This window comes from Zophobas morio, unplaced genomic scaffold (genome assembly GCF_036711695.1).
Source record: "Zophobas morio isolate AGI-343-1 ecotype UQ-CSIRO unplaced genomic scaffold, CSIRO_AGI_Zmor_V1 ptg000031l, whole genome shotgun sequence".
NCBI classification, from domain to species: Eukaryota; Metazoa; Arthropoda; class Insecta; order Coleoptera; family Tenebrionidae; genus Zophobas; species Zophobas morio.
In genome coordinates this window covers 92,717-117,166 of record NW_026972136.1, presented here as the reverse complement: position 1 = coordinate 117,166, position 24,450 = coordinate 92,717, and the positions used below count along the sequence as shown (strand labels likewise).

The 24,450-nt window shown below is 31.3% G+C and overlaps 2 protein-coding genes across 5 annotated transcripts in view; one reads left to right on the top strand and one right to left on the bottom strand.

Annotated features, from left to right (window-relative positions):
• Positions 1–14,014, top strand: part of LOC135139571 (annexin B9) — a 23,981-nt gene extending 9,967 nt beyond the window's left edge. For 2 of the 3 annotated variants that reach the window (XM_064069867.1, XM_064069869.1), the window contains exons 4-6: positions 6,512–6,838; positions 6,890–7,071; positions 13,683–14,014. In XM_064069867.1, the coding sequence (XP_063925937.1) occupies positions 6,512–6,838; positions 6,890–7,071; positions 13,683–13,736 (563 nt within the window). In that variant the 3' untranslated portion in view covers positions 13,737–14,014. Of the gene's footprint in view, positions 1–6,511; positions 6,839–6,889; positions 7,072–13,515 lie in introns of all 3 variants that reach the window. The other variant, XM_064069870.1, reaches the window with a different exon arrangement.
• On the bottom strand, positions 13,942–24,450 carry LOC135139572 (uncharacterized). Of its 2 annotated transcripts, none has more exons than XM_064069871.1 (3): positions 24,129–24,450; positions 14,538–14,706; positions 13,942–14,301 (listed from the first exon to the last, which is right to left on the bottom strand). In XM_064069871.1, the coding sequence occupies exons 1-3, from the start codon at positions 24,279–24,281 to the stop codon at positions 14,204–14,206; spliced, it is 420 nt and encodes a 139-aa protein (XP_063925941.1). In that variant the 5' UTR covers positions 24,282–24,450; the 3' UTR covers positions 13,942–14,203. The 2 variants fall into 2 exon arrangements, with proteins under 2 accessions (XP_063925941.1, XP_063925942.1); XM_064069872.1 differs by having other exon boundaries at positions 14,613–14,706.

Sequence of the window (24,450 nt, the reverse complement as noted above, 5' to 3'; positions counted from 1 at the left end):
GAAATGAAGATCATGAAACTCCTAGAAGTTGTTGATTTCTAGAAATCGTGGAGATTTTAGAAATTCTACACATTCTAAACATCCCAAAGTGTCAAAAATGTCAAATGATCCTAAATATTATTAGACATTATAAACAACTTACAGATCCTCTGAATTAAAAAGATTAGAGATATTAAAGATTCTGAGATTCTTGAAATTGTAAAAACCTTAAAAATCCTGGAGATTTTAGAAATTCTAAACATTCTAAACTTCTAGTTATCCTAAAGTGTCCAAAATATCCAATGATTTTAGAGACTTCAGACATTCTAAAGACCTTGAAGATCCTATAAATCTGAAAGAGTAGAGAAATTCTAAATTGTAATTAAAATAAAGTTCTAAGATTATCCATATCATATAAGAAAAGTCCAATAAAATCCTATAAGTTTTAAAGATACTCAGGGTCTTAATGATCCTAGAAATTCTAGATCGCTTTAAAGATCCTCAAGAGTTTAGAAATTCTAAACATTCTAAACTTCCCAAAGTGTCAAAAATGTCCAACGATTCTAAAGACTCCCAGACATTATAAAAAACTTAAAGATCCTCTGAATTAGAACGATCCGAGAAATTAAAGATCCTGAGACTCCTAAAGGTTCTTGAAATTCTAGAAACCTTAAAAATCCTCAAAATTTAGAAATTCTAAATAGTGTAAACTTCGAGAAATCCCAAAGTGTCCAAAATATCCAATGATTCTAGAAACTCCAGACATTCTAAAGACCTTAAAGATCCTATAAATCAGAAAGATTAGAGAAATTTCAAATTGTAAATAAAATAAAATTGAAACATTATCATATAAGAAAAGTCCAATAAAAACTCAAAATTCTTAAAGATACTGAGGGTCTTAATGATCCTAGAAATTCTAGATCGCTTTAAAGATCTTCCAGATTTTAGAAATTCTAAACGTTCTAAACTTCCCAAAGTGTCAAAAATGCCCCACGATTCTAAAGACTCCCAGATATTATAAAGGACTTAAAGATCCTCTGAATTAGAAAGATCCGAGGAATTAAAGATCCTGAGACTCCTAAAGGTTCTTGAAATTCTAGAAACCTTAAAAATCCTCAAAATTTAGAAATTCTAAACAGTCTAAACTTCGAGAAATCCCAAAGTGTCCAAAATATCCAATGATTCTAGAGACTCCAGACATTCTAAAGATCTTAAAGACCCTATAAATCAGAAAGATTAGAGAAATTCCAAGTTGTAAATAAAATAAAGTTCTAACATTATCATATAAGAAAAGTCCAATAAAATCCTAAAATTCTTAAAGATACTGAGGGTCTTAATGATCCAAGATCCTCAAGATTTTAGAAATTCTAAACATTCTAAACTTCCCAAAGTGTCAAAAATGCCCCGCGATTCTTAAGACTCCCAGATATTATAAAGAACTTAAAGATCCTCTGAATTAGAAAGATCCGAGAAATTAAAGATCCTGAGACTCCTAAAGGTTCTTGAAATTCTAGAAACCTTAAAAATCCTCAAAATTTAGAAACTCTAAACAGTCTAAACTTCGAGAAATCCTAAAGTGTCCAAAATATCCAATGATTCTAGAGACTCCAGACATTCTAAAGATCTTAAAGACCCTATAAATCAGAAAGATTAGAGAAATTCCAAATTGTAAATAAAATAAAGTTCTAACATTATCATATAAGAAAAGTCCAATAAAATCCTAAAATTCTTAAAGACACTGAGGGTCTTAATGCTCCTAGAAATTCTAGATCGCTTAAAAGATCCTCAAAATTTTAGAAATTCTAAACATTCTAAACTTCCCAAAGTGTCAAAAATGTCCAACGATTCTAAAGACTCCCAGACATTCTAAAGAACTTAAAGATCCTCTGAATTACAAAGATCCGAAAAATTAAAAATCCTGAGAATCCTGAAGGTCCTTGAAATTCTAGAAACCTTAAAAATCCTCAAAATTTAGAAATTCTAAACAGTCTAAACTTCGAGAAATCCCAAAGTGTCCAAAATATCCAATGCTTCTTGAGACTCCAGACATTCTAAAGACCTTAAAGATCCTATAAATCAGAAAGATTAGAGAAATTCCAAATTGTAAATAAAATAAAGTTCTAAGATTATCCATATCATATAAGAAAAATCCAATAAAATCCTAAAAGTTTTAAAGATACTGAGGGTCTTAATGATCCTGGAAATTCTAGATCGCTTTAAAGATCCTCAAGATTTTAGAAATTCTAAACATTCTAAACTTCCCAAAGCGTCAAAAATGTCCAACGATTCTAAAGACTCCCACACATTATAAAGAACTGAAAGATTCTCTGAATTAGAAAGATCCTGAGGCTCCTAAAGGTTCTTGAAATTCTAGAAACCTTAAAAATCCTCAAAATTTAGAAATTCTAAACAGTCTAAACTTCGAGAAATCCAACGTGTTCAAAATATCCAATGATTCTAGAGACTCCAGACATTCTAAAGATCTTAAAGACCCTATAAATCAGAAAGATTAGAGAAATTCCAAATTGTAAATAAAATAAAGTTCTAACATTATCATATAAGAAAAGTCCAATAAAATCCTAAAATTCTTAAAGACACTGAGGGTCTTAATGCTCCTAGAAATTCTAGATCGCTTAAAAGATCCTCAAAATTTTAGAAATTCTAAACATTCTAAACTTCCCAAAGTGTCAAAAATGTCCAACGATTCTAAAGACTCCCAGACATTCTAAAGAACTTAAAGATCCTCTGAATTACAAAGATCCGAAAAATTAAAAATCCTGAGAATCCTGAAGGTCCTTGAAATTCTAGAAACCTTAAAAATCCTCAAAATTTAGAAATTCTAAACAGTCTAAACTTCGAGAAATCCCAAAGTGTCCAAAATATCCAATGCTTCTTGAGACTCCAGACATTCTAAAGACATTTAAGATCCTATAAATTAGAAAGATTAGGGAAATTCCAAATTGTAGATAAACTAAAGTTCTAAGATTGTTATGTAAGAAAGATTTAAAAAAATCCTAAAAGTTTTAAAGATCCTGAGGGTCTTAATGATCCTAGAAATTCTAGATCGCTTGAAAGATCTTGGAGATTTTAGAAATTCTAAACATTTTAAACTTCGCAAAGTGTCAAAAATGTCCAAAGACCTTAAAGATCATCTGAATTAGAAAGATTAAGGAAATTAAAGTTCCTGAGTCTACTAGAGGTTCTTTAATTTTTAGAAACCTTAAAAATTCTAGAGATTTTAGAAATTCTAAACATTCTAAACTCCTAATAATCCTAAAGTGTCCAAAATATCCAATGATTCTAAAGACTCCAGACATTCTAAAGATCTTATAAATTAGAAAGATTAGAGAAATTACAAATTGTAAATAAACTAAAGTTCTAAGATTGTTATGTAAGAAAGATCCAAAAAAATCCTAAAAGTTTTAAAGATCCTGAGGGTCTTAATGATCCTAGAAATTCTAGATCGCTTGAAAGATCTTGGAGATTTTAGAAATTCTAAACATTTTAAACTTCGCAAAGTTTCAAAAATGTCCAATGATTCTAAAGACTCCCAGACTTTCTAAAGACCTTAAAGATCATCTGAATTATAAAGATTAGAGAAATTAAAGATCCTGAGTCTACTAGAGGTTCTTTAATTTTTAGAAACCTTAAAAATTCTAGAGATTTTAGAAATTCTAAATATTCTAAACTCCTAATTATCGTAAAGTGTCCAAAATATCCAATGATTCTAAAGACTCCAGACATTCTAAAGATCTTATAAATTAGAAAGATTAGAGAAATTCCAAATTGTAAATAAACTAAAGTTCTAAGATTGTTATGTAAGAAAGATTAAAAAAAATTCTAAAAGTTTTAAAGATCCTGAGGGTCTTAATGATCCTAGAAATTCTAGATCGCTTGAAAGATCTTGGAGATTTTAGAAATTCTAAACATTTTAAACTTCGCAAAGTGTCAAAAATGTCCAATGATTCTAAAGACTCCCAGACATTCCAAAGACCTTAAAGATCATCTGAATTAGAAAGATTAAGGAAATTAAAGATCCTGAGACTCCTAGATGTTCTTGAATTTTTAGAAACCGTAAAAATCCTAGAGATTTTATAAATTCTAAACATTCTAAACTCCTAATAATCCTAAAGTGTCCAAAATATCCAAGGATTCTAAAGACTGCAGACATCCTAAAGATCTTGAAGATGCTATAAATTAGAAAGATTAGGGAAATTCCAAATTGTAAATAAACTAAAATTCTGAGATTGCCATTTAAGAAAAATCCAACAGAATCCTGAAAGTTTTAAAGATCCTGAGGGTCTTATTGAGAACTTTTAGATCGCTTGAAAGATCTTGGAGATTTTAGAAATTCTAAACTTCGAAAAGTGTCAAAAATGTCTAATGATTCTAAAGACTCCCAGACTTTCCAAAGACCTTAAAGATCATCTGAATTAGAAAGATTAGAGAAATTAAAGATCCTGAGTCTACTAGAAGTTCTTTAATTTTTAGAAACCTTAAAAATTCTAGAGATTTTAGAAATTCTAAACATTCTAAACTCCCAATAATCCTAAAGTGTCCAAAATATCCAAGAATTTTAAGGACTCCAGACATTCTAAAGATCTTAAAGACCCTATAAATTAGAAAGATTAGGGAAATTCCGAATTGTAAATAAACTAAAGTTCTAAGATTGTTATGTAAGAAATATCCAAAAAAATCCTAAAAGTTTCTGTGGGTCTTAATGATTCTAGAAATTCTAGATCGCTTGAAAGATCTTGGAGATTTTAGAAATTCTAAACATTCTAAACTTCAAAAAGTGTCAAAAATGTCCAATGATTCTAAAGACTCCCAGACATTCCAGACCTTAAAGATCATCTGAATTATAAAGATTAGAGAAATTAAAGATCCTGAGTCTGCTAGAGGTTCTTTAATTTTTAGAACCTTAAAAATTCTAGAGATTTTAGAAATTCTAAACATTCTAAACTCCTAATAATCCTAAAGTGTCCAAAATATCCAATGATTCTAAAGACTCCAGACATTCTAAAGATCTTATACATTAGAAAGATTAGAGAAATTACAAATTGTAAAAAAACTAAAGTTCTAAGATTGTTATGTAAGAAAGATCCAAAAAAATCCTAAAAATTTTAAAGATCCTGAGGGTCTTAATGACCCTAGAAATTCTAGATCGCTTGAAAGATCTTGGAGATTTTAGAAATTCTAAACATTTTAAACTTCGCAAAGTGTCAAAAATGTCCAATGATTCTAAAGACTCCCAGACTTTCTAAAGACCTTAAAGATCATCTGAATTATAAAGATTAGAGAAATTAAAGATCCTGAGTCTACTAGAGGTTCTTTAATTTTTAGAAACCTTAAAAATTCTAGAGATTTTAGAAATTCTAAATATTCTAAACTCCTAATTATCGTAAAGTGTCCAAAATATCCAATGATTCTAAAGACTCCAGACATTCTAAAGATCTTAAAGATCTTATAAATTAGAAAGACTAGGGAAATTCCAAATAAACTAAAATTCTAAGATTGCCATTTAAGAAAGATTCAACAAAATCCTAAAAGTTTTAAAGATCCTGAGGGTCTTAATGCTCCTAGAAATTTTAGATAGCCTTAAAAATTCTAGAGATTTTAGAAATTCTAAACATTCTAAACTCCTAATAATCCTAAAGTGTCCAAAATATCCAAGAATTCTAAGGACTCCAGACATTCTAAAGATCTTAAAGATCCTATAAATTAGAAAGATTAGGGAAATCCCAAATTGTAAATAAACTAAAGTTCTAAGATTGTTATGTAAGAAAGATCCAAAAAAATCCTAAAAGTTTTAAAGATCCTGAGGGTCTTAATGATCCTAGAAATTCTAGATCGCTTGAAAGATCTTGGAGACCAAAATATCCAATGATTCTAAAGACTCCAGACATTCTAAAGATCTTAAAGATCATATAAATTAGAAAGACTAGGGAAATTCCAAATTGTAAATAAACTAAAATTCTAAGATTGCCATTTAAGAAAGATCCAACAAAATCCTAAAAGTTTAAAGATCCTGAGGGTCTTAATGCTCGTAGAAATTCTAGATAGCGTTAAAGATCCTGGAGATTTTAGAAATTCTAAACATTTTAAACTTTGCAAAGTGTCAAAAATTTCCAGTGATTCTAAGGACTCTGAGACATTCTAAAGACCTTAAAGATTAGGAATTAATAATTAGAAAGATTAGGAAATTCAAAATTGTAAATAAATTAAAGTTCTATCTATTCTATCATATAAGAAAGATCCAACAAAATCCTAAAAATTTTAAAATCCCGAGGATCCTAAGATCTTAGAAATTCTAGGGAGACTTAAAGGATCCTGGAAATTCTAAACATTCCAAATTTGTAATCCCAAAGTGTCTAAAATGTGTTCTAAAGATAATTGTTGGCGTTCTCAGCTGATTTTTCTAATTAATGACAACAAATTTGGTTTTATCCAAGTGTTCGAAACTGGTAGATTTGGAGTCGTATAATTAAATAATAAAAGACTTCCACCTGAGTTAACCCTTGCTCCCTTCCAGTGTACGGAAAAGCCCTCGAGTCCGACCTAAAAGGCGACACTTCGGGCCACTTCAAGCGGCTACTAGTCTCCTTATGCCAAGCGAACCGCGACGAGAACCAAGGCGTCAACGAAGCCCAAGCCACCGCGGACGCTGAAGCCTTAATCTCCGCCGGCGAGGGCAAATGGGGCACCGAAGAGTCCCAGTTCAACTCCGTTCTCATCACGCGGAGCTACCAACAACTCAGGGCCACCTTCGCCGAATACGAAAGACTGGCAGGCCACGATATCGAATCCGCCATCAAGAAGGAGTTCTCAGGGAACATCCAGAAGGGCCTCCTGGGAATCGGTAAAGTTTGATTGAATTTGGAATTACGGGTGGTAAAGGTGGTGATTTCAGTCAAGTGCGTGAAGAGCAAAGTTGGGTACTTTGCGGAACGCCTCCACGACAGCATGGCCGGATTGGGAACTAATGATAAGACTTTGATTCGGATTATTGTCTCCCGGTCGGAGATCGATCTAGCTGATATTAAACAGGCCTTTTTGGATAAGTACGGGAAGGCTTTGGAGAGTTGGATTTCTGTAAGTATCGGGTTAGCGGGTTTGATTAACGACTATTAACACAATTAACGGTAGTAGTTTTCATTGACGTGGACTAAACTGGTTGCGGTGATTAACTCCCGGAATTGTGGGTGGTGCACATTCGTGCACAAGCCGCAAGGTTGAACGATGGAAAAAATTAATTGACTGACAAAGTGCTTTGTAATCACGAAAAAAAATTATTGCGTTGGAAATTAGGTGTTGATTTTGTTCGAAAAGGAGGTGTCTGGCGCCATTATATAATTCGAATTTCATTTCACTGTTTTAATTACCGAAATTATCAGAATTAATTTGTTGTTTGTAACAAGTGGGCGTTTGCCGCCTTGTCGAAATGTGAATTTTAGTCAGACTGTCACACGAGAACTAATGACGTCGCTTGATTGTAGTAAATGTCACAAAGGAAACGAGCGGCAAAGCTGTGTATTATGTAAACACACATCAAGTCTAAAATCTTAAAACACCTTGAAAAAACTTGCTGACCCTTGAACTATGAATATGAAATCAAGCGAGTCTGAAAGAGATTTCGTTGCATAAGACGACATTGTATGCATTCGAAGCATGACAGTTACGTAATTATAATATTAAATTGGTCCAATTTAGCTCTTTGAATCCGTAGTCAAGGTGCATACAATGTTGTTTCTAATAGAAGGTCAACATCTTTGTATTGTGGATGTAAAAACTACAAATATCATTTTATAAAAAAATAATTGGCGTTTGAGTATAGTTGGTTGCATATCCACTTTGTACAATTAAAAGCTCTGATGAATGTTTTAATAATGGTTCTAACGGGGTCTAGCACCACCGTAAAAAGTTATTTTGAGAGCATTTACAAGATTATCACGAAATTATGGAAATGGATCGTTATTGACGTATTTAATGTCAGCGGTAAACATAACTACTTTGAAAATTAGTATGAAATAGGAGCTTGTGAACGCCTTTATTACTTCTCAGGTTATTATTCTAAACACTAGTACCTAATAGCAATAACGGTTTAATAATTCTATGTGTATAAACGGACTTGAAATTATTTTTAGTGTAATCGTGTATAGTGGGTTGCCTATACTCGTTGTGTTACCGAAATTTGTTATTAAAATACAAAATTGCTGTAATTAGAGTAAGCTAGAAACAATTTTTGACCCATTTCATAAAAATCTAAGAAATGTTATTAGTTAGTGACGTCATTTTCAAGTCAAGTGTGAGTATTTAGCGGATGATCAAAAAATTTTGAGGTTAGGGTCAGCTGTGGCAATATTTTTCATTTCTTTGATTAAATCGTAATCCTAAACAGTCGAAAATGTCCAGTGATTATAAAGACTGCAGATTTTCTAAGAACCTTAAAAATCTTCTAAATTAGAAAGATGCGAGAAATTTCAAATTGTAAATAAACTAAAGTTCTAAGATTCTAAATATAAAAAAAATATCCAACAAAATCCTAAGACATTTAAAGGTCCTGAGGATCTTGAAGAGATTTAGGACTGCCAGGATCTTTAAATTGCAGATTTTAAAGATTCTAGAAATTCTTGTGATTCTAAAGGGCACAAAATATGCATTGATTCTAAAGACTCCCAGACATTCTAAAGATCTTAAAGAAGTTATAAATTAGAAAGATGAAAGAAATTCAAAATTATAAATATACTAAAGTTTAGAGATTCCAAAAACGTACGTATAAGAAAGATCCAGCAATAGCTTGAAAATTTTAAAGATGCTGGAGATTGTAAAAATTTTAAACATTCCAAATTTCGAGTAATCCAAAAGTATCCAAAATGTCCAATGATTCTAAAGACTCCAGACATTCTAAAGACCTTAAAAATTCTCTAGATTAGAAAGATTAGAGAAATTCCAAATTAAAGATTTTCAAGATCCTAGAAATTCTGAACTTCTAGTAATCCTATGGGTCCAAAATATCCAATGATTCTAAAAACTTACATTCTAAATACATTCAAGATCCAATAAATTAGAAAGATAAGATAAATTCCTGATTGTAAATAAAACTAAAGTTGTGAGATTCTAAATGTAAGAAAGATCCAATAATATCCTAAAAAATTGAAAGATCCTAATAATTCTACGGACCCTTAAAGTTCCTTAAAATTCTAGAAGTTTGAAAGATTCCAAACATTCTAAAAACCTTAAAGATCCTCTAGATTAGAAAGACTATAGAAATTCCAAATTGTGAATCAATTCAAGTTCTAAGATCTTAACTATAAGCAAGATTCCACAAAACCTTAAAAATATTAAAGATTCTCGGGATTCTATAAATTCTAAATATTTTAAACTGCTAGTAATCCCAAAGTGTCCAAAATGTCCGATGATTCTAAAGACTTCAGACATTCTAAAGATCTTCAAGATCCTATAAATTAGAAAGATTAGAGAAAGACCTGAATGTAAATAAGCTAAAGTTGTAAGATTTTAAATATAAAAAAGATCCAACAAAATCCAAAAAATGTTAAAAGATCCTGGAAATTCTAAAGTACTTTAAAGATCCTGGAGATTCTAGAAATTTTAAACCTTCCAATGATCCTAAAGACTAAAGAATAAAGTCTTTAAAGGTCCTCTAGATTAGAAAAACTCTAAATGGTGATCCAACTCAAATTCTAAGACTCTAAATATGTATAAGAAATATCCAACAAAATCTTAAACATCCAAAAAAATTCTAGAAATTCTAGGGAGCTTAAAGTCTCCAAAATGGCAAATGATTCTAAAGACTCCAGACATTCTAAAGACCTTAAAAATCCTATAAATTAGAAAGACTAGAGACATTCCAAATTGTAAATAAACTAATGTTCTAAAATTTTAAATATAAGAAAGTTCCAATAAATTCCTAAAAAAAAAATAGAGATTGTGAGGGCCCTAAAGATCCTAGAAATTGCAGAGAGGAGTTTAAAGATTCTCGAGATTCTAGAAACTCCAATCTAAACTACTAGTAAACCTACAGTGTCCAAAATGTCCAATGATTTTCAAGACCTTAAAGATCCTCTAAATTAGAAAGATTTGAGAAATTCCAAATTATAAATAATCTAATTTTCTAAGCTTCTAAATATAAGAAAGATCCAACAAGTCTCGAAAATTTTAAAGATCCTTGAAATTCCAGAGAGCCCTTGGAGATTTTAGAAATTCTAAATATTCTAAACTTCTAGTACTCCTATAGAGTCCAAAATTTCGTATGATTTTAAAAACTCCAGGCATTCTAAAGACCTTCAAGATCCTATAAATTAAAAAGATTGTAGAAAGTTCTGATTGTAAACAAGCTAAAGTTCTAAAATTCTAAATATAAGAAAGATCCAACAAAATCCTAAAAATGTTACAGATTCTAGAAATTCTAGAATACCTTAAAGATCCTGGAGAGTTTAAAAAATTTAAAGACCTTAAATGATCCTCTAGATTAGAAAAACTCTAAATTGTGATTCAACTCAAGTTCTAAGATTCTTGATATCTATAAGAAATATCCAACAAATCTTAAAAATTCTGAAGATCTTTAGGGTCCAAAAAAATCCTAAAAATTCTAGAGAGCTTAAAGATCCTCGAAATTCTAAAAATTTTAAACTTCTAGTAATCCTGAAGTGTCCAAAATGTCCCCTGATTCTAAAGACCTTAAAGATCCTATAAATTAGAAAGATTAGGGAAATTCCAAATTGTAAATAAACTAAAGTTCGAAAATAGTCATATAAGAAAGATCCAACAAAATCCTAAAAGTTTTAAAGATCCTGAGGATCTTAATGATCCTAGAAATTCTAGTTCGCCTTAGAAATTCTAAACATTCTAAAGTTCCCAAAATCTCAAAAATGTCCAATGATTCTAAAGACTCCCAGACATTCTAAAGAACTTAGAGATGCTGAGACTTTTAAAGGTTCTTGAAATTTTAGAAACCTTAAAAATCCTGGAAATTCTAAATATCCTAAACTTCTAGTAATCCTAAAGTATATAATACTAGAGACTCCAGACATTCTAAAGATCTATAAATTAGAAAGATTGGACAAATTCCAAATTGTAAATAAACTAAAGATTGTCATATAAGAAAGATCCAACAAAGATCCTAAAATCCTCAGGATCCTAAAGATGTCAGAAATTCTAGAGAGACTTAGGGGATCCTGAAATTCTAAACATTCCAAATTGTAAATAAACTAATGTTCTAAGATTCTAAATATAAGAAAGTTCCAACAAATTCCTAAAAAAAGTAAAATTTTAGAGAGCTTTAAATATCCTCGAGATTCTAAAAACTCCAAACAATCTGAACTGTTGGTGTCCAAAAATCCAATGAATATAAAGACCTTAAAGATCCTCTAAATTAGAAAAAATTGAGAAATCCCAAATTGCAAATAATCTGACTTTCTAAGATTCTTAATATAAGAAAGATCCAACAAAATCTTAAAAAATTTAAAGATCCTTGAAATTCTAGAGAGCCTTAAAGATCCTGGAGATTTTAGAAATTCTAAATATTCTAAACTTCTAGTAATCCTATAGTGTCCAAAATGTCCAATGATTCTAAAGACTCTAGACATTCTAAAGACCTTCGAGATCCTATAAATCAGAAAGATGGAGAAAGTCGTGAGTGTAAATAAATTAAAGTCTTCAAATTTTAAATATAAGAAAGATCCAACAGAATTCTAAAAATGTTAAAGATCCTAGGAATTCTAGAGTCCCTTAAAGATCCTAGAGATTCTAAAATTTTAATCATTCAAAATTTTTGATAATCCAAAATGTCCAATTCTAAAGACTCGAGATATTCTAAAGACCTTATAGATCCTCTAGATTAGGAGAATTAGAGAAATTCTAAATTGTGACTCAACTCAAGTTCTAAGATTCTAAATTTATATAAGAAATACCCAACAAAATCTTAAAAATAGCGGAAAAAAGAATTTAAAGCTCCTGTAAATTAGTAAGATAAGAAAAATTCCAAATTTAAATAAACTAAAGTTCTAAATTCTAAATATAAGAAAGATCCAACAAAATCCTAAAATTTTTAAAGATCCTGGAAGACCCAAAATAAAGCCTTAAAGCTCGTGGACATTCTAGAAATTCTAAACCTTCTAAACTTTTAGTAATCCTGAAGAATCCAAAATGTCCAATGATTCTAAAAACTCCAGACATTCTAGAAACTTTAAGTTGTAAATAAACGAAAGGTCTAAGATTCTAAATATAAGGAAGATGCAACAAAGTCCTACAAATTTTAAATATCCTGAGGATAAGATCTTAGAAATTCAGAGCCTTAAAGATCTTTTATCTTCTCGAAATTTTCAACTTCTAATAATTTTAGAGTGCTCAAAATGTCCAATGATTCTAAAGACTCCCGATATTTTTAAAGAGCTTAAAGATCCTCTAAATTAGAATGATAAGAGACTTTCCACGTTGTAAATAAACTAAAGATATTGGTAGTCCTAAAGATCCTAAAAATTCTGGGGAGATTCTTGAAATTCTAGTAATCCCAAAGTGCACAAAATGACCATTAATGTGAAATAACGGACTTAAAAATCAACAATTACGTTGAAAAATTATGCTTGTCACATGAGCACAGCAAAAGTGATGGAGTTTTTTAGGGCAAATAATTCAGATCAATTATCATTTTCTGTTTTCCAGTACTTTTATACGTATGCAATTAATTAATCAAGGAAGCGAAGATATTTACTAAGTGACATATTGCTAAGTTTGAAATGACTTTGGAATTATTCTGTATATTTGGCGCAGAGTAAAAAGGGCATCTACTTATACAGCCGTGATGTAAAGTCTTTTAATTCATGTAATACGTATGTTCAGTGCTCTGAATACATTATTATAAACCTTGTGACTAACCTCCATGGATATAATATGACACTATATATTTTTTAAATTGCATTAATTACAACAATGTTCTTAGTACATCATCACGTAGCTACTCATTGAAGTAGGTAGTATTAAAGAATTAATTTAATTAATACAATTAAAAAAAAAAAACTTTCATACTACTTACATTAATGTGTAAAATATTTAGGGCTTTATTAAATTAGGCGATAGGGTCACTTTCGCGGAGCACTGAATATACATGAACAGAGTCACATGACACCACTAGAACGCATTGCAATAAAAATTTACAATGTCAATATTTGCACTTCGGTCCTATTGTATATGAAATTAATACTAAAACCAATGGCGTTTACAGAATTTCAGACTTCAATCCGTGTCCAAACACGCGCCAGGAAGTTGATGATTGATTGACAACAACGTCATCTGTTTATAGTTGTGAATTTTAAAAAAGCGGTTCAACCCGTTGTGAGTTTCAGATCGTCAGGACCTCGTAACCGTGTAAATAGCTAACGTCTATCATTGCGTATGCTCGTATGCAAAATAACGTTTCTTTAGCCTAACTCCGCGTATTCATTCATAACTGGGACTGGTGTATTTTAGACTAACGCTTGTTGAGTGCATGGCCTTCTAGTGACTGATCTGTCTTTCCAGGGTGACACCTCCGGAGATTACAAGAGAGTCCTCCTGGCCGTGGTTGACTAATTCACCTATACCTCTCTGTAAACGCACCATAATTATATATAGCTTCATCATACTGCCATTCACTTACAATATCGTCCCAATAATTGGCACTCAACGTGTTGTTTTCTGTATTGCAGGAAGATCTTGGCGGAGATTTGCAGTACTTGTTGGTAACATTAACAGCTGGTTAAGTCACTAGCTCAGGATACACAACTCGATATTCAATTAAAGCTTATTATATTCTAGACCTTAGTTTAGTGGCCTTAAAACTCAGAGCTTTATATTTGTAATGTTATAATGGAGTATTTATGATGTTACTAATTATTTTACTGAGGGTTTTAATGTTAAGGAGGGTGAGGGCATTTTCTTTTTTTATATGTATATGAAGTTTCGAGATTAAAATTTTTGTAACGTTTATAAATGTGCTTAAGTGGTGCTTAAATTAAAACTATATTTAAAATACTGTTAACACTGTTTCAGTTATAAATAATACATATAAATAAGTTAGATCTTAACCTAAGTCCGAGTGGAACGTCACAGATCAGGATCAAGCCGGGTACAGCGGTGACCTCAGGCGAGAGGTCATACCCGGCTCAATTTACGACGCAAGCCGATGGACGACGACAACGACGAAGTCAACAGTCCCAACGATGGCAATTTACGACTCGTTATCGTCCTGTCTCCTTATCATGTGGAAATATCGGGTGGTTCGTTTGCGACCCATGTTGCATATCTTAAAATGGCACAGCGTGAGATCTGCAACAACTGCCACAGTTAGGCTTCACACCCACAACTATTTGCGTTGACGAACGTCAATTAAACAAGTCGCGTGTGCCAAACACCTTACATAACCTCAATTATTAGCGACGCAAGTCTGCGTTATGTAACGTGTCGTAGCGGAAAATTTGGGTCCTGGATGGCTAAAGTTACTTTTTTAATGCCTACTCAGGTCACAATTTTTCTCGGTCTTGGCATGTGTGATCGGTACTTACAACTGACGTATCTCTTGTTTCTCTGTCGCAGAGTTTTGACTAGCAAGTAGGCCTTTGTCGCTTTTGGCTGCTTACCATTTTTGCCTATGGTGGTTGTGGGTGTGTCGATGTACACTTGCTGTACTCGAGATAGTACGTCTACTTCGTTATTGTTACTCGCTCGATCGTTCTGAAACAAGGAAAAATCGTAATTATGCGTTTGCGTCGCTTTTTATGTTATTGTCAATCTCGTTTCGTGGACACGGCAACAAAAACAATTTTTATTGATTGAAATTTTTTCTACGGTCGTCGTTAAACATTCATTACGGAAGCGGTGATTATCGCTAATCGGTTGTTGAACAACGAAATGCCATTTGGTTGTGTGTATTTTTGGTAGCTGATTGACAACGTTTCATTAGTTTTATTTTCTCGTTATTGTTTCATACATAATTTTTTCATTAAACATTGGGTACACTTTTATGACGTTAAAAAGAAAAAAGAGCAATTCGTAATAAAATTATTTGAATTACATCGGGTGATTTTTTAAATTTCTGCTCTAGTTACTCATGACACTTACGTCAGCAGTTTCAATTTCAAGCTAGAGCTCAATGCTAATATATAGCTCATACTAAATCTAACTAAATTTTCGACGAATATTACAAAACTAAAAATCGTTAGCCTAAGATGTGATGATTTTTTTGGTTCCATGTACAGAGATATCAGAGAGATTTGTCTTTGATTGCATTTTGGTCACTTTGACGATCAAAGACAAATTTTTAAAAATTCATGGCTGCTTTTGATCATGTTTTTATTGCTCTCTCGAGAGAAATCGTCAAAAAAATAACTTTCCAAGAAGTAAAATCCAAGAATGCAATTCTGACGAAATACTTAAAATTAGGGTTATAAAACATGTGCTTGTGCTTCAGTCATATCATGTTTTTATAATCCTTTATACTGGATGTTTCTACAATTAAGGTAAGTATAGAACAATTTATTTATGTTATCAATTATCTCTGAAAATGCTCATCCATCAGCCCTGAAATTTTGATTTTACGTATGGTACATGTATAACCCCAAAAAGTATATGACTTTATTAAAAAAAAATATTTAGTGGTTATTTCAGACAGTTGATTCTAAGTGCCACTAATGTTCATCTGTGAAAGATGGGTGTCGGAAGTGGAGTGCATTGGAAAAATAGTATATACGACTACCAAATATTAAAATTTTAAACGAAAAAAATAAACACCCAGTATATATCACTAAGCGCTCTTCAATTTCTCATTATTAGAAATAGCAAAAGAAAAAAACTGAAGTTATATGGCTTTTTGAGAACCGTACACAAAGTCGTTTTTTTTTTTATATTTTTACATATTTTAACTACAATTTCGATGCGACGTTGCCACAATGCCATTTTTTTTATTTCTTAGCAATGGATTTATGTTTAAAATCTGTGTTACATTACTTTATAGTGTAAACATAATTGAGCCTTAATGTACAGGGTGTTTATACAACATTAAATTACCTATTACACTTTTTACGCTTCGATTTATCAGTTTTTTCCAAATAGAACACTCTGTATTTTATTACTGCGTCTTAATATGTTTTTTGTTATCTGTTTACCTAATGCAGTTTTTAAAAATAACATTATGTATTACGTTTATTTTCAACTCGTGCATTGTTAAAAAAAATCAAAAAAACTGAGATAATATGGCAATGTCGCATGTAATCTGTAAAAATATATGGGGCGTTCCATATAAAAAAATAAATGTTATCCCTCAAAGCCAAAACCCTCTGTATAGTCGAAATTATATTCAAAGAACCGTACAACTTTGGCGTCTCATCATGTATATTATAAAAATGGAATAAATTTTGCAAACTGACACTGATTTCATTGTTACATGAAATCATGAAGACTGGAACAAATTTTCGAAATTATTTTATACACCGGGTGTCCCAGTTTATCTTGTTTCACTCTAAAAATAACTCTCACTCTATTTGAAAAAGATATAAGTCGGAAATTTAGAATGTTTAATTAGCACAACGAAATATTTGTGCCGAATATACGAGTAGTTTTTCTGGAAATGACATCAGCTTTTTCTTTTCGAATACAATAGAGTACATATATGTATTTGAGCTAATAAAGTGAAACCGTTCAGTAGGAATGACGTCATTTAAAATTAACGGAATTACTTATCAAAAACATACTCCATAAAAGTATATTTTTATAGATTTATTTGTGCTAATTAATCTTGCTAAATTGCCAACTTTTATTTTTTGCATAACTGAGATATTAAAATCGAATAAGAAGACTGGGACACCCGGTATACTTAATTATATTAACAAAAACCATGAAAACAACCACATATTTAAATAAATAAATAAATAATAAATAAATAAAGTTTATTGCCCAACAGAACTACACATTCCAGTTACAGGACAATTATAAAGAATATAAAAACAATGACAACAATTCAGAATCAAAGAAAATAACAAATTAATAAATTAAATGCATAAATAATCAAAGATCTCAATATAATGAAACATAAGAACAGTAACTTAACTTAAATAAAATTAAAATAGAAATAAATGAATGAATGAATAAATTAAAGCCGAAATAAATACCTACATTTATCTGCAATATCAAAAATCAAACACACAATCTGTAAATCTAGGCATATACATCAAGAAATAAATAACTTAAATTAAAATACAACAGTATGAAAACCATATCTGAAAGTAAAGTGTAAACTACTTAAGCTTAATTCTAACAGTGTCTTTTATAGACTTAAGGCTAGTGTTAAAAATGTCAAAATCGGAATTCATTTCTATTTCTTTTAAAAAATAGCTTATTAGATATATCGGTGCTTTTCTCCCAAAATTAGTTCTAGCAATGCTAGTGTATAATGTTACAGAATGCCTGCTGCTAGTTCTAGGTACCAGAAAGGACAAAGAATTAGTTAAGGCCCTGCAATCAATTTGATTATTTAATAATTTATATAAAAAGACGATAACGCCAGTAACACGTCTACAAAATAATGAACTCATATCAAATTTTTCTAGTAGAGCTGTTTGCGGATAATTTCTCGTTGGCCATGTTTTCTGTTCCTTAAAATAGAGGTACTTTAAAAATCTGCGCTGTATGTTCTCAAGGCATACTACTTGATAGTTGTAATAAGGAAACCAAGCTAACGCACAGTATTCTAATTTAGAGCGCACCAAAGCATAGAACAAAGTTTTCAAAGCTTGAATGCTAGTGAAATCTTTGCAGTTTCTAATAAGGAACCCTAGTGATCTTTTAGCTTGTGAAGTAATGCTCTCCACATGTTCTGCAAAACTGAACTTATTATCATACAAAACACCTAAATCCAAAATGGAAGAGCATTTCTGTAAGCTGTGATGATTGATTTTGTAATCAAACTCGCATACATTAAGCTTGTGTGTGAACGAAATAATAAAGGATTTATTCTCATTTAAAGGTAAAAAGTTGAGCAATGACCAAGAAACCAAATTATTTATGTCTTTTTGAAGAAGCAAGGAGTCACTATTACCACTAATTTCACGGTATATTTTAATATCATCTGCGAAAATGAGAACTTTTGAGTAGCGAATACAATCTAGCACATCGTTAATAAATAATGTGAATAGCAAAGGACCAAGAGTGGAGCCCTGCGGCACTCCAGCAGCTGTGATGTAACTGTTGGACTTAAATCCATTTACTACCACAAAATTGTTGCGCTTAGTCAAATAAGATTCAAAAAGATTTGTGAGAGAATTAGAGAAACCAATATTCGACAGCTTTCTTAATAAGAGCTGGTGGTTGACTCTGTCAAAGGCCTTTGAAAAATCACCATACATCACGTCCAATTGACCTCTGTTATCCAAAGCCTGAGATATATCTTGGGAATAGCAAGTTAAATTCGTTAAAGTGGATCTGCCCATGGTAAACCCATGTTGGCCCTCATTTACTAACAACTTAGTTTGGAAGGAGATCTGATTAAAAAGAATACGTTCAAATATTTTTGAAAAATTGCACAGCAACGAAATAGGTCTATAATTGCTCACTGCTGAAACATCACCACTCTTGAAAATGGGCACAATCTTGGCGGTTTTCCACTTATCCGGAAAGCATGAAGTTTTTAAAATTATATTAATGATATGCATTAGGGGCTTAACGAAAACATTAGAACAGTCTTTAACCAGAAAACTGGGAACTTGATCATCTCCAGCAACTTGACTATCCTTAAGTAATTTTATTGCCCTGCTTACATCATCTTCAGAAATAACCACATTAATGCAACTATTACTAATACCTGTAAGCTGACTTGAATGAGCAAAACTATTCAATGAAGGATTATGAAAAGACGAAGAAAAGAATTTAGCAAAGCAATTAACAATATCAGCTGGGTTATCATGAAAATTATGGTTAAGGTGAACTTTATTGGGAATATTGGAGCGCCCCTTTTTTTCTTTGATATACGACCAGAAGTATTTAGGATCACGCAGTAAAGCATGCTGAACATTTTTAATGTAGTTATTAAAATCCCGACGCAAGAGTTGTTTAACAATACGACGTAAAGAACTGAAGTGATTTCGAAGATGACAGGAAGGCTTTCGTTTGATTTCTCTAAACACTTTATGCTTCAGAATGATTTGTTGTCTAAGTTCAGTAGTATACCAACTCGGGAAACTGAATTTGGAACATTTAAACAATGGTACATGTTTATCAAACAATGAGTACAATATTCTGTATAACGTCTCACAGGCACTATTCACATTAGTGGACTCATACAGGACATCCCAATTAGTGGTTAATAGACCATTATATAAAGAAACATAGTCCGCCTTTTTAAAGTTATAAGTTTTTACATCTGTACACATAGACAAATTTTCGTAGGTACCAGTTTTTAAAACCAAATTAATATTAAGCGCAGGATGGTGTCGATCTTCTGGCACAATAGGACAGGTGTCCTGTTCAACCAAACATTTGCCGTAATTGGTAAAAACTAAGTCCAGTAATACCTTATTACAGTTACGAATATTGTTATACTGTGTAAGGTTCAAAAAAGACATCATATTAAATACTAAATTAGATTTTGAATCTTTTACATTATTCGAAAAAGTAGGAGCATTGAAGTCACCAATTATAAGAATATTATCTAATTCAACAGCAATATTTTCAAAACATTCTAAAAATAATTCATATTCTTGAATGGACACATCCGGAGGAATATATATCACAAAAATAAATAAAGAACTACGTCCACAACATAACTTACAAGCAACTATATCAATAAGATGAAAAGCGTCGAAAACTGATAAATCAACACTCGACACAGGAAATTTGTCACTAACTGCTAAGACCACCCCTCCACCTCTTTGCCGATTACTACATGTAAAATTACGATCGGCACGAAACACACAATAACTAGATGGCATAAATTCACAATTACTGATTGATGAGTCAAGCCATGACTCAGTTAAACAAATGACATCATAATCCGAAACATTTAAACAAAAAAATACCTCATTAACTCTCATTAACATTTAGAAAAATACCGGCAAAAAAAAAATCACTATCAAAGTTAACCATGGATTTCTGAAGGTTTGTCTTTAATCCTTGCATTTTCAACTCAAACTTCCAAATTGACGGTAGAACAAGACGAAAATTCCATCAGAGACAATTTTCAAAGTTCCATGGTTGTCTTTGATCGTCTTTTTTGTTGCTCTCTCGGCACATCATGCCAAGTATACTGGGACACCCGGTATATTAATTCTTCTTTAACATAAAAACGATTTTTTCAAGTCAAAATATTTACATATGAGTACCACATATTTAGAAAAATACCAACCAGAAAATAAAAAAAAAAACAGTATCAAAGTTAAGCATGAATTTCTGAAGGTTTGTCTTTGATCGTTACATTTTCAACTCAGACTTCCAAATTGACGATAGAACAAGACGAAGATTCTATCAAAGCCAATCTTCAAAATTCCATCGTTGTTTTTGATCGTGTTTTTTGTTGCTCTCTCGACACATCATGCCAAGTACACTGGGACACCCGGTATATTAATTTTTCTTTAACGTAAAAACAATTTTTTGAAGACAAAATATTTACATGAAAACTACCACATATTTAGAAAAATACCGACCAGAAAATAAAAAAAAAACACTATCAAAGTTAACCATGAATTTCTGAAGGTTTGTCTTTGATCGTTGCATTTTCAACTCAAACTTCCAAATTGACGATAGAACAAGACGAAGATTCTATCAAAGACAATCTTCAAAATCCCATAGTTGTTTTTGATCGTGTTTTTTATTGCTCTCTTGGCACATCACGCCAAGTACACTGGGACACCCGGTATATTAATTTTTCTTTAACGTAAAAACGATTTTTTGAAGACAAAATATTTACATGAAAACTACCACATATTTAGAAAAATACCGACCGGAAAATAAAAAAAAACACTATCAAAGTTAACCATGTATTTCTGAAGGTTTGTCTTTGATCGTTGCATTTTCAACTCAAACTTCCAAATTGACGATAGAACAAGACGAAAATTCTATCAAAGACAATCTTCAAAATTTCATAGTTGTTTTTGATTGTGTTTTCTGTTGCTTTCTCGGCACATCATACCAAGTACACTGGGACACCCGGTATATTAATTTTTCTTTAACGTAAAAACGATTTTTTGAAGACAAAATATTTACATGAAAACTACCACATTTAGGAAAATACTGACCGGAAAATAAAAAAAAAACACTATCAAAGTTAACCATGTATTTCTGAAGGTTTGTCTTTGATCGTTGCATTTTCAACTCAAACTTCCAAATTGACGATAGAACAAGACGAAGATTCTATCAAAGCCAATCTTCAAAATTCCATAGTTGTTTTTGATCGTGTTTTTGTTGCTCTCTCGGCACATCATGCCAAGTACACTGGGACACCCGGTATATTAATTTTTCTTTAACGTAAAAACAATTTTTTGAAGACAAAATATTTACATGAAAACTACCACATTTTTAGAAAAATATCGACCAGAAAATAAAAAAAAACACTATCAAAGTTAACCATGTATTTCTGAAGGTTTGTCTTTGATTGTTGCATTTTCAACTCAAACTTCCAAATTGACGATAGAACAAGACGAAAATACTATCAAAGACAATCTTCAAAATTGCATTGTTGTTTTTGATTGTGTTTTTTGTTGCTCTCTCGGCACATCATACCAAGTACACTGGGACACCCGGTATATTAATTTTTCTTTAACGTAAAAATGATTTTTTGAAGACAAAATATTTACATGAAAACTACCACATATTTAGAAAAATACCGACCAGAAAATAAAAAAAAAAACACTATCAAAGTTAACCATGTATTTCTGAAGGTTTGTCTTTGATCGTTCCATTTTCAACTCAAACTTCCAAATTGACGATAGAACAAGACGAAAATTTTATCAAAGACAATCTTCAAAATTGCATAATTGTTTTTGATTGTGTTTTTTGTTGCTCTCTCGGCACATCATACCAAGTACACTGGGACACCCGGTATATTAATTTTTCTTTAACATAAAAACGATTTTTTGAAGACAAAATATTTACATGAAAACTACCACAGATTTAGAAAAATACCGACCAGAAAATAAAAAAAAAACACTATCAAAGTTAACCATGTATTTCTGAAGGTTTGTCTTTGATTATTGCATTTTCAACTCAAACTTCCAAATTGACGATAGGACAAGACGAAAATCCTATCAAAGACAATCTTCAAAATTCCATAGTTGTTTTGATTGTGTTTTTTGTTGCTCTCTCGGAACATCATACCAAGTACACTGGGACTCCCGGTATATTAATTTTTCTTTAACATAAAAACGATTTTTTGATGACAAAATATTTACATGAAAACTACCACATTTTTAGAAAAATATCGACCAGAAAATAAAAAAAAACACTATCAAAGTTAACCGTGTATTTCTGAAGGTTTGTCTTTGATCGTTCCATTTTCAACTCAAACTTCCAAATTGATGTAGAACAAGACGAAAATTCTATCAAAGACAATTTTCAAAGTTCCATGGCTGTCTTTAATCGTGTTTTTGTTGCTCCCTCGGCACATCATGCCAAGTACACTGGGGCACCCGGTATATTAATTGTTCTTTAACATAAAACCGATTTTTCGAAGACAAAATGCTTACTTTGTTCATGAAACAGTGCATAGGGAAATTTGACAAAAAACATGAAAACTATAACATATTTGGAAAAAAACACCATCAAAGACAACCATGTATTTTTCAAGGTTTGTCTTTGATCGTTGCATTTTCAACTCAAACTCAAGACGAAAATTCTATCAAAGACAATCTTCCAAATTCCATGGCTGTCTTTGATCGTTTCTTTTGTTGCTCTCTCGGCATATCATGCTAATCTGAATTATACAGGGTGAGTCACTAAGCGCACGTTCCTCGATATCTCATTAATTATTAGAAATAGAAAAAAAATCAACGACCAACGTTTTTGTTAATTTTTTTAATAAAATTTCTTATATTTTAATTGACCTTTCTCTAGTCTTTACAATCACAGTTTATTTCTGAAATTACGTGCGACGTTGCCACGTTATTCCAATTTTTTTGAAATTTTTTGGGCAATGAAAGGGTTCACAAAAGAAATCACAGTAGGGTTATTTTAAAAATCTATGTTACAACATTTCGTGGAGAGATAAAGAAAGTACGCGCTATGTTGTGGTATAAACGAAATGACATTTTCATATACAGACTGTTCACAAAATATGTTTTAATTATTACAATTTTCAAATACCAGTATTTCAGTTTTCTACAGTTAGTTTCAGTTTAGAACACCTCTGTTACTTTTTTACGAGACATATCGACATATTAGAAGAATAAGGACAAAAAATAGAGAGAGTAAGATACACTAATAAAATACAGGATGATCCATTTAAAAAACTAAAATATAGTAATGTATAATTGAATACGCAATCCGTAAATTTTTTGTTATGTTTTTTTGTAATATTCTTATAAAAACATATATAAAGTATTATTAACAAATGAAACTGTAAAAATATATAGGGTGTTTCATTGACTCACCCCGTATATTAAAAAAACTAAGCTGTGTGCCATGTTCCAAAAACAAAACACTCACTCTGTATGGTCGAAAATAATTTTAATGTAAACTTAAACAAGGGTCAAACGGTTGGTGATTCACCCTGTATATATAGCAGCTGTTTCATATGTAAAAAAAAATCAAAACGAAACTCTAATCATTTTAAAATAATTTTCTCAATTTTAAATTTTTTCAAATTTTTAATACATAATATTTTTTTTTAAGTTTCAAAATTGAATTTTAGGTAAAAATAATAATATTGTTTCGTAAACAACAATTTCCTTAAAACTTAATTTATTATTAGATCTCTTATTTTTTCAACACAATTTAAAAAATGTTTTATTCAATTTGAAAAAAAAAATAACCACATATTAGAAAAATTCTTCTTCAGGACCCAAATATATTTAATTTTTTTTCTAAGCAAGATGGTCATTTAAAAGGTTTAAATTTTGAAGAATCTGTTCAATGTTTAAACCATGCGAATATACGAGGTTTAGCGTAAAACTTACCGAAATCGAGACATACGACCTGTACATCTCGTCGTCGCTCTTCCCCTGCCCGTTGGCGATGACGTGCCGCTCCACCGGCAGCGCAAAAATATAATCACCGAAGAAACCTCCGAAAATTCCCGTCACGAAAACCACCTCTACCGCAATTCGCATCTCAAAGTAGTCCGAATCGTCCAAACGAAAAACGAAAAAATAAAAGCGTCGATCTCCACCGGTTCCAAGCTCGCCGGACTACGCACACATCTCACTTTTCGGAAACCCAGTCGGAAGAGCCGCAAAATCGCTTCCAGTCGACTAAATGCACATTTGTTTACCGAAGAGA